At 32.2% G+C, this 9,325-nt stretch overlaps 1 protein-coding gene across 3 annotated transcripts; it reads left to right on the top strand.

The window, feature by feature from the left end:
* The first annotated feature begins 1,046 nt into the window (after positions 1-1,046).
* On the top strand, positions 1,047-7,174 carry LOC117927357 (sucrose-phosphatase 2-like). Of its 3 annotated transcripts, XM_034846853.1 has the most exons (11): positions 1,048-1,181; positions 1,251-1,274; positions 1,564-1,634; positions 2,524-2,613; positions 2,889-3,188; positions 3,400-3,501; positions 3,666-3,860; positions 3,965-4,255; positions 5,603-5,789; positions 6,778-6,824; positions 6,895-7,174. In XM_034846853.1, the coding sequence occupies exons 4-11, from the start codon at positions 2,548-2,550 to the stop codon at positions 6,988-6,990; spliced, it is 1,284 nt and encodes a 427-aa protein (XP_034702744.1). In that variant the 5' UTR covers positions 1,048-1,181; positions 1,251-1,274; positions 1,564-1,634; positions 2,524-2,547; the 3' UTR covers positions 6,991-7,174. The 3 variants fall into 3 exon arrangements, with proteins under 3 accessions (XP_034702745.1, XP_034702744.1, XP_034702743.1); XM_034846854.1 differs by having other exon boundaries at positions 1,047-1,274; positions 2,524-2,586; XM_034846852.1 differs by having other exon boundaries at positions 1,048-1,274.
* Positions 7,175-9,325: the final 2,151 nt, after the last annotated feature.

The following is a 9,325-nucleotide window of genomic DNA, read 5'->3' as shown; positions in this document are numbered from 1 at the left end:
AGGTTATATAGTTTGATATGCTTGTATGATAAAAGACAACCTTCTTATGTACCCTTTTGAGCTTTCTATCTCTCTAAGAAAACATTAACCCTTATCCTCTTCTCAACTCTCACAAAATTTCAAAGAAAAAAAATTTAAAAATGGATCATATATTCTTTTAACCTAAAGTCAGTGTCCATTTTTAAATAACTTGGGGAGATTCTTGAGTTTTTTTGGATGGGTACAATAATTTTAAAAATATTTTTTTTAAAAAAAATTAATAATTGGTTAAAAGGGATGAACTTCATATTTATGAATTTATCTGCTTCCATATTTTTATTTGAAAAGTAACTCATTTTTTACATAAATGTACTTAACTATTTCAAGTATTTATAGTATGCTTTAAAAGAAAATGTTATTTGTACGAGAGAAAACAATAAAAACATTTTTATCGAGATAAAAAAAGGATGAAGGATTAGATTTCCAAAATTGGTTTTCCAATAACCCTTTTAAATCAAATAACCCTTTTTAAAAAACCATATTTCAAAAAATAAGCATGGTAAAAATTTTCAATATATAAATCCAATTTATCTTTTTAGAAGACAAAATGAACATAATAAGTGTAAAAACATTATAAGTGATGAAAATTATTGTATTTTTGTAAACCATTTAAAAGAAAAAATTTTAAGAATAAATCCATTAAAAAGAATAAAATAATGTTCACATTTATGAATTTAATCTCTTCCATGTTTTTTTTTAAAGCGTAACTCATTTTTAATATAAATACCCGACTATTTCAAATATTTATATATGAATTTTAAAATAAAAGGTTATTTCTATAAGAAAAAAATGAAGGCATTTGGTCAAAATGTGACAAAAAATAGATTGAAGATTAGTTTTCTTAAATTGGTTTTCAATGCCCTTTTGATCTAATAGCCCAATTTTTAATTATTTTTATAAAATATGGTCTAGTCAGTCTCCATGGCCTGATGTGGATATTACATATTATATTCAATCACCCATATTCCTGTCATCTTCCCGCTTAATAAACGATTTTAAGAATTGACCCCTTGAAGTTCACAAAAGAAAACGCCGAGGTATGGAATTCGATTCTTCCCCTTTTTCAACTCGTTCTATTGAAAGCATCCACCAATTATCTCTATATGCCCAAACCCTAATTTCCCAATCCAATATTGACTAAGGTGATTATTTTCTCCAGTTTTTTCAAGTCATTTTGTGATGGAATTCAAATGTTTCTCGTGAAACCACAGCTGATTCTGCAACCCAAGCACCTGGTAAATTGTTCATCATTGCCTTTATTCTCAATCTTTTCTTTTTTCTTTTTTGATCTTGTTTATAATGTCCGTTCAAAGTACCGGAAAAGAAAGGAAAGTTTGAAATTAATACAAACAACTGAGCTTAACAGAACTGAGAAAACAAAAACCCATATGCCAAACTGATATTGGAACAACTATTTTGCTCGGTGAAGTTGAGTTTGTCATTTTAATTTTTTCAGAAATAGAAGTCAACTGAATGAAAATTCATCTTCTTTCATTTTTTTTTCCTCCTTGGTTTTATTGGCAGCCGTGCAAATCAGCGGTGAAGTTTGGCTAGCTTCCTTTGCCTCGATTCAGGCTTTTTATGTGTCGATCTCTGTAAGTGTGTCTATATATATTTTGTGGATTATGCTCCATGGTAGTATAATTACAATCTTAATTTGGGATTTGCTTTTAAGCTTAGGAAATCATGTAATGGCTTTAATTTCTTGGGTTCCTACTCGTCTTAGAAACCGTATTTTGCACTCAAAAAATGATTTGTGTTTCGAACTGCCCCTCCCTTTTTATTCTGCTTGAAAGTAAGTGGGCACTCATACAAGTTAACGCAAATCAGTGATATGGATCACCTTGTCTGTTTGGAGAAGCAATCCCTAGAGTCACGAAGTGATCAGGGTTAACCTGGTATACATTGCGAGCCATTACCAAACGGCTTAAGCTTTTTTGGTTGAATTGGGAGGTTAATATGGTATCTAGAGTTTTAGCTTGACACTTTTGCACCTTACTCTGGCAGTTAATTTAAAGAAAAAGAATGGTTTTCTCTTTGGTAAAGATTAAAGGATCAGGTTTCATCATTTAATATATCCAACTTACTATCTTACGTGTATTCAAAATCATCGCAATTTGATTATTTTATTGATTTGTTAGCTAGTGTAAATGTAGATGAAAGGAATATTTACATTGCATGATCAATATGATTCTTTAAGATAAGGTGCAACGGTTAAGGAATTGGACAATTGATCCTTGGGTGGAGCCAAATCCTTATTTGCAGAGAAAGATTGTCTCTTTTGTTGTCATTGAGAAAGAAAGAATTAGGTGATCAATACCCACTAAAATGTAATCTGAATTCCGCCCATTACCATCACCCTCCCACAAATCATTGAGACATGATTTGGTGTTCGACTTCCAATGTTTTCTTTTCTCTTTAAGCATACTTATTTCAGTATATATAGCATATCTTTATGCTCACCATTTTTCTTGATTTTTGTAGTTATCAAAATTATTAATTGGTTGCATGATCATGGCTGGTGTCAACAGTTGTCCACGTCTCATGGTAGTCTCAGATCTCGATCTTACAATGGTAGGTTTTATAATGTAATAAATATTAGGCTGGCCACCTGTTATATCACTTAAGTTGGTGGCTAAGATAAAATTATCATATTAGCATGCTAACCCATATCTGTATTACATACGGTGACATGGTGGCACTGATGTAGTGAAGAAGTGTCTTCTGTGAGATGAAGTGGTAAAAGATGGTCATCTAGTATCATCCTTTTGATTGTTTGCTTTCCACTAATGGTTTCCTTTTATTTTTTGATAAGAATGCTGCAGTTTGACAAAATGTTCTACTTGCAGGTTGATCATTATGATTCTGAAAACCACTCATTGCTTAGATTTAATGCCTTATGGGAAGCCAATTATCGCCATAATTCTCTTCTGGTTTTCTCAACTGGAAGGTCACCTGCAAGCTACAAAGGGTTGAGGAAAGAGAAACCCTTGCTAAGCCCAGATATAACAGTTTTGTCTGTGGGAACTGAGATAGCATATGGTGAATCAATGGTGCCAGACAATGATTGGGTTGAATTTCTAAATCAGAATTGGGATAGGAACATGGTCATAGAGGAGACAAGGAAGTTTCCAGAGCTGAATCCTCAGGTGTAGTTTCTTAAATATTAGAACTTGTTTTCTTGATGATTAACTTTGAGTCAACTAAGGTTAATTAGACATTGGGCTTGGATTTATTTTTTTATTTTTTAAATTCTCTGTTACCAAGATATCTGAAGGGATTTGAGAATGTCACATCAATTAAGAAAATGGTTTGTGTTTTTGCACTCTTCTTATGGTGGAAATTTATGAGGTAGTGCAGTCAGAAACAGAGCAGCGGCCGCACAAAGTTAGCTTTTATATTGAGAAAGATAAGGCTGATGAAGTGATAAAGGCTTTGTCAGAAAGTTTGGAAAAGAATGGGGTAAGATTTTTCTCTTTTGGGCTTAATTTATGTTGCATGAGAATTTGTGAGCTATTTTTCATTGTTGCCTAGATTTTGGATAAAGGTAGAGTTTTATGATTTAATTTTGAAGCTTCTTTTTTCTTCCACTGTTAACTTTCAACTTTCGCTTGGTTATTGTCCAGTTGGATTTTAAAATAATTTATAGTGGAGGAAGAGCTTTGGATGTATTACCCCAAGGTGCTGGCAAAGGACAAGCTCTTGCATATTTGCTAAAAAGGTTAAAGACTGAGGGAAAGGTCCCTGATAACACTCTTGTTTGTGGGGATTCTGGAAATGATGCTGAACTTTTCAGTGTTCCAGAAGTTTATGGTGTCATGGTTTGTAGTTCACCCAGTTCTTTATTGTACTTTAGTTTTATATGCATGATAAGAATTTGTGAGGTTGTTATTCTCTATTCCCTTTAACATTGTTTAATGTGTAGGTTAGCAATGCCCAGGAAGAGTTGTTGCAGTGGTACACTGAAAATGCTAAAAATAATCCTAACATAATCCATGCAACTGAAAGGTGTGCAGCAGGAATTATACAAGCCATTGGTCATTTTAGCCTAGGTCCAAATACATCTCCAAGAGATGTTCCCCACTTCTCAGAGTGTAAGCCAGATAATGTCAATCCTGGTCATGAAATAGTGAAATTTTACCTGTTCTATGAGCGATGGAGATGTGCAGAAGTTGAGGATACAGATCCATGTATGGAAAATCTGAAAGTGGATTATGTATGTTTCCGTTATCCCTTCTCTCAGCAGCTTATCGTTTTTGTGAACATATAACATGTGACTTTTATTTGGTACTGATCAATGTCTAATACTCTTCCAAAGGAGAGATTTTAATGCCCTGCATACATAAGATTCTGGCATCCAGGACTTCCGTGCAACATTGCTGGATTTTGTATGCTCAAAAGTTTACATGAGATCTACTTGATTTTGAGTATAATTCTTCTAATAGAGAGTTCAAGGTGGAAAACAAAACAAAACTAAGGTGGTGTTTGTTTTTTTTAACTTAATGTTGAATGCAATTTGCTTTCAGACTTTGAATGGTTTGTTTTTAACTTTTTTTTTTGTTTGGTTATTACTTATTCTTTAAACTTTTTGACTGAATAAAAAAATCAAAATATTTAGCTTTTTGTTGAATGCCAAAAATTACTTTTTGAAACAATTAAAACACAATACCGACATGACCCTCACCCTATTAATACTTAGTACTTAACATAAATAAAATAATAAAAAAAAAAGAACTTAATACTTAATACTATTAAGTTGTATTTATAATTAAGTTAAATTAAATTCTATTTAGATTTAAGTGAAAAAACAAAAAACACCTAAATGTTTCTCCTTTTGTGTTTGGTATTTAGGAGGATTATTAAAATTTGATACCCAAATTGTCTAACTTTATGAAGTTCCTATTTTCTACCATGTTATTTGATTATATAGTTTGCGTCTTGAATCCAATTATTGGACTTATAAAGATGGATGCTTATGATTTTGACTGGGTGTGTTTTTGTGACTTTGTCAGATTTTGGTTCTCATCCCTTTCTTAATGCAGCTTATGTCTGATGGGCTAAGTAGATGAGTTAGATTGTGAATTTGTCATATTATTTGCCATATTGTATGATTAACCAAAGTTGAATTGTAAAGCTGGGTACTACTAATATATCATTAGGTTAAAATTTTAAATTGTCTTGAAATAATCAAGTAGAAACCGGTTATGAGTTACTAATTGAATCAAACTTGCTCACATCTGTATATGTACTTTTATGTGCATTCATCATTTTTTCTAAGAGCCACTTTTTTTCAGTAATTAGTGTTGGATTCCTTGGTTCCCAAAACAAATGGTTGCAATTTACTCAGGACACACATTGGCTTCCAAATGCTTTGTGTATGTCCATTCTTCATTGGCCTTGAGTTTGACAACTATTCTCATTGGAGAGAGACCACATGCGCATTTGCATATGTATTATTAGGGCTTGGCTACAGGAGTCCTGTTCACTTCTTTGTCATTTCAAACTGTTAATCTTGTACATCGCGACTAATCATCAAACTTTACTGCTATTATTTTATTTTCAGCATCCAGCTGGTGTTTTTGTCCATCCATCTGGTGTTGAACGATCTCTTCATGACTGTATAAATGCAATGAGAAGCTGCTATGGTGACAAACAAGGAAGAAAATTTCAGGTGTGGGTGGATCGGGTTTCACCAGTGCAGATGAGTTCAGACACATGGATAGTGAAATTTGACAAGTGGGAATTATCCGGTAAGGCCTACACAACAAGATAATCTTTGACTTTGCTTGTTGCCTTACTTCTTCCTATCTTGCCTTTTCCTCCTTTCCCTTTTTCTGATTTTTCATTGCACCACATCTTGTAAATTTAGTTGATGCCTTGGTATATTCTTTTGCTTTCAATAAATTATGTATTTTATATACCTGAATATCACTTATGTTTTGAGCCCATGCTTTTTCTACTGTAGTTAATAGGCAGAGAGAGTGAAAGGTTCTCTATTCCTGAGATTCTCTGAAAATTTAATTTATTAGGGAATATGTGGAACATACACTGTGAAACTTATTTCCTTTTTTCTTTCTTTTACACTGTCTAGAATAAACCTAATACAGTTGTGTACCCATTGAAGAGAAAGCAGTACTTCAATTTTGAAAGAAAAACTCATAATTGCATTTTAAAATTCTCATTTGAATTTGTCCACCTTTAAGGAGAAGAAAAAAGCAACATTGTAAATGAGGTGGATAATTTATTGCATATACAAGTGTTCTTCAAAATTATAATTTCTTACCCGATTGTCATTTTTTTTTTTCTGCTACATTTTCTGCTTTAGTTCCAAAAAATTGCATTGGGAAACTAATACTCACGATTCATTATTCATCAGTATGATGATTTGAAGAAGGATTAGATTGCTAAAGGGAACTTAAAACAGCTGGTTGAGTTTATTTCATCCATATCTGTTGAGCAAATTTCCAATAATTGGGCATGCTGGCACCAAAATCATGATGATACAGTTGTCATCCAACTCTTTCAACGTTCTCATTTTCCTCTTCTTTCATTGAAACAAATGCTGCTGCTCTTTCTTACATTCTAATAATGAAAAAGGTTTGTGTGATGTAATTTCTGCATAAATAGTGGGAAATTCTCAATACCATTTTTCTAGTTACTAGGGAAGGATAGGTTTTACTTCCTCTCTTGTTCTCTTGTGGTTTTCTGCTGCTCCTAACAACTGTAGAGCTCTTGCAGGAGATGAGCGGCACTGTTGCATAACCACAGTTGTATTGAGTTCCAAGGTAGACTGTAAGTCAATAGCATCCCATTAGCTCTTGAACATTTCTGAAATAATGGATTCCTGGATTTCAGGGGGGCGATGCTTCAGATGGTTTCACTTGGCGGCATATGCATCAGACATGGTTGGAAGGATGGGGAGTGAAAGACCATTCAAACTGGCTCTTCTAGATTGCACACACACAAAGATCTGAGTAACTCACTGTATCTTCTGTTAGAATAAATCTTACAGTAGTTAATACATATATTTTTTTTTTTTATCCATGTATCACATCATCAACTTCTTGAAGATGACTGATGAAATAATTAAACACAAGTCAAAATTTGCAGTCAGATCCCTTGTTATATTTTCTTCCTTCAAATGTCTCATTCTGGTTTGTTTCCCTACTGAAATAGAGTCATGCCATGAGATTGATTTCTCATCTGCATTGTGCCTACTTTGGTGTGGAATTATAGGAGCTGGTTCCATGTGACATTCCACACCTCACCCGATGCGTCCCAGTGCTTTTGATTACTAAGCCTGTAGTTCTCTTTAATCTTAGAAGAGGGACAGTGCATTTTCACGATATGTCAATTGACTATTGGACGGTCTGATTGACTGGTAGAGTATTTTTTAATATTCCGATATAGCTATATTTGTTCCCGTTGTCGATGTGGGATTCGTCTTCACAATGACAATTAGAAATCATAAATCCAAGGGCACTTTGGGCTTCTAGGATATGAAACACGGTTAAAACACTTAGAAGTTAATGTTTTTATCAATTTACCAATCACTCTTTTGGTCAATAAAATACATATAACATATATATTATATAATAAATTATAGATTAAACAAGATAAAATTATTGTAGTTAACTTTAATTATAGTAATTAAATACAAGACAAATGTAAATTTATAAATAAAATTATTAATATTTTTAAATAAAAAAATACTTATATATATAAACAATTTTTTTATATTCTTTAATATATCTGAATTAAATGCATAATATCCTTCAATATATATCAATTTTTTTGTTAAAATAACTGCAATATATGTATTGTTATTTTTGCTATTATTTTTTGAGTTTTTCCAATATTTTTGAATTATTTTTATCAATTTTCACCCACATATGTTTTAAATATCCATCAATAATTTTCAATATATCCTGATATATTTGTAAGATCAAGTTATTGATATATCCGTTAAAACCGATAATTTTATCCTTACTTTTAAGTTATCTATTTATGATTATTATAGTTTACTTGAAAATATATAAAATTTAATTGCTTTTAATTGATCCTTGGAGAGCCAACCTGTGTTGCAGGAAGTAAATATGGACGAGCAAGACCACCTTCGGCTTGGAGAAGAAGGTGTTAGCTTCATCAGGTGGTTCAACACCCTAATCCCTGATATGCAACATTAATTGTGGAAATAAGGGTTCTCATATATGTTTGTAGAAGTTCACAAATTTGCAAAAGCAATGCTTTGCACCCATGATGCAACCATGATTCCTTTGTGGCTTTTATAATTTAAAAAGTAAAAAATAAAAAGGATGACTTTAATGGAAATGGAGATGAAGTCTAGTATAAGCTAATGGGAATTAATATAAAGACTAGGGATGAAGAAGATTAGGATGAGGATTAATACATTTGGAAGAAGCCCATTGAAAAAGTATTTTGTTTGAAAGAAGATGAATAATTCCCATCCTCTTAATGTTGGTGCTTGGGAAGAAAAAGATCAACCATGGTGGAGCATATGCTAGAAAAATAATGAATAGTGATGTCAAGATGAAGTGATGGAAGAAGAAATATTTGGATAGAGAATTCAAAATGATCATAAAATTGGAAAATTAACCCTATTTGGCGTTGCATTTAGTTCTGTACATTTTTCTCTTTCTTTATCTCTCTCAAAACATCGCTTATTTCTCATTTTTGTCATTGTCTCTTGCTCTCTCTCTCTCTAACCAACATTTTTATTGCAAACCCTTACCATAACTTTTTTTTCTAGCTTGGTCTTTGTTTCACCATCATAACTTTACTACGAGTTAAGAAAAGCATATGGCAAATTTAAATTAAATAAGCAATGTAACCTAGCTGTCAAAACTTATGGTAGTTTTGATGTCCTTGGCACCTTTTAGTCGTGTGAGAAACACCAAAAATTTTGCATTACCATTCTAATATTGGTATTAATAATTCTTAGTGTTTTTCTTATTTAGTGGTTGTTGAAGTGGGAATAATACTTTTTTATGAAAGGGGTTGAGTATAAGATGGAAACATGTACCACTTCTAAGAGCATCAAGGTAAAGATATTAAGGATAGTAAGATTACAATTTATGAAGAATTATTGAGGGTTGTCTATCACATTCTAAAACTAGATCCAACAAAAGTATCATCTTTTGATGGAATACATATTCAATGTCAATATACCAACAACTTCGATACAACTAAGAGATGATGAGGATGTGAAACCTTTTATCTGTTTAAAATGCATCAGAAGCAAGCTACCGATTCCATTATTTATCAA

Source organism: Vitis riparia, chromosome 12 (genome assembly GCF_004353265.1).
Source record: "Vitis riparia cultivar Riparia Gloire de Montpellier isolate 1030 chromosome 12, EGFV_Vit.rip_1.0, whole genome shotgun sequence".
In the NCBI taxonomy this organism is placed as follows: Eukaryota; Viridiplantae; Streptophyta; class Magnoliopsida; order Vitales; family Vitaceae; genus Vitis; species Vitis riparia.
This window is presented reverse-complemented; position numbering and strand designations above follow the sequence as displayed.

Excerpts from the sequence above, each read along its gene's own strand:
- LOC117927357 (XM_034846853.1), top strand. The coding sequence starts at position 2,548 with ATGATCATGGCTGGTGTCAACAGTTGTCCACGTCTCATGGTAGTCTCA. Across the intron at positions 2,614-2,888 it reads CAGATCTCGATCTTACAATG|GTTGATCATTATGATTCTGA; the intron begins GTAGGTTTTATA and ends TTCTACTTGCAG. Across the intron at positions 4,256-5,602 it reads AAAATCTGAAAGTGGATTAT|CATCCAGCTGGTGTTTTTGT; the intron begins GTATGTTTCCGT and ends TTTTATTTTCAG.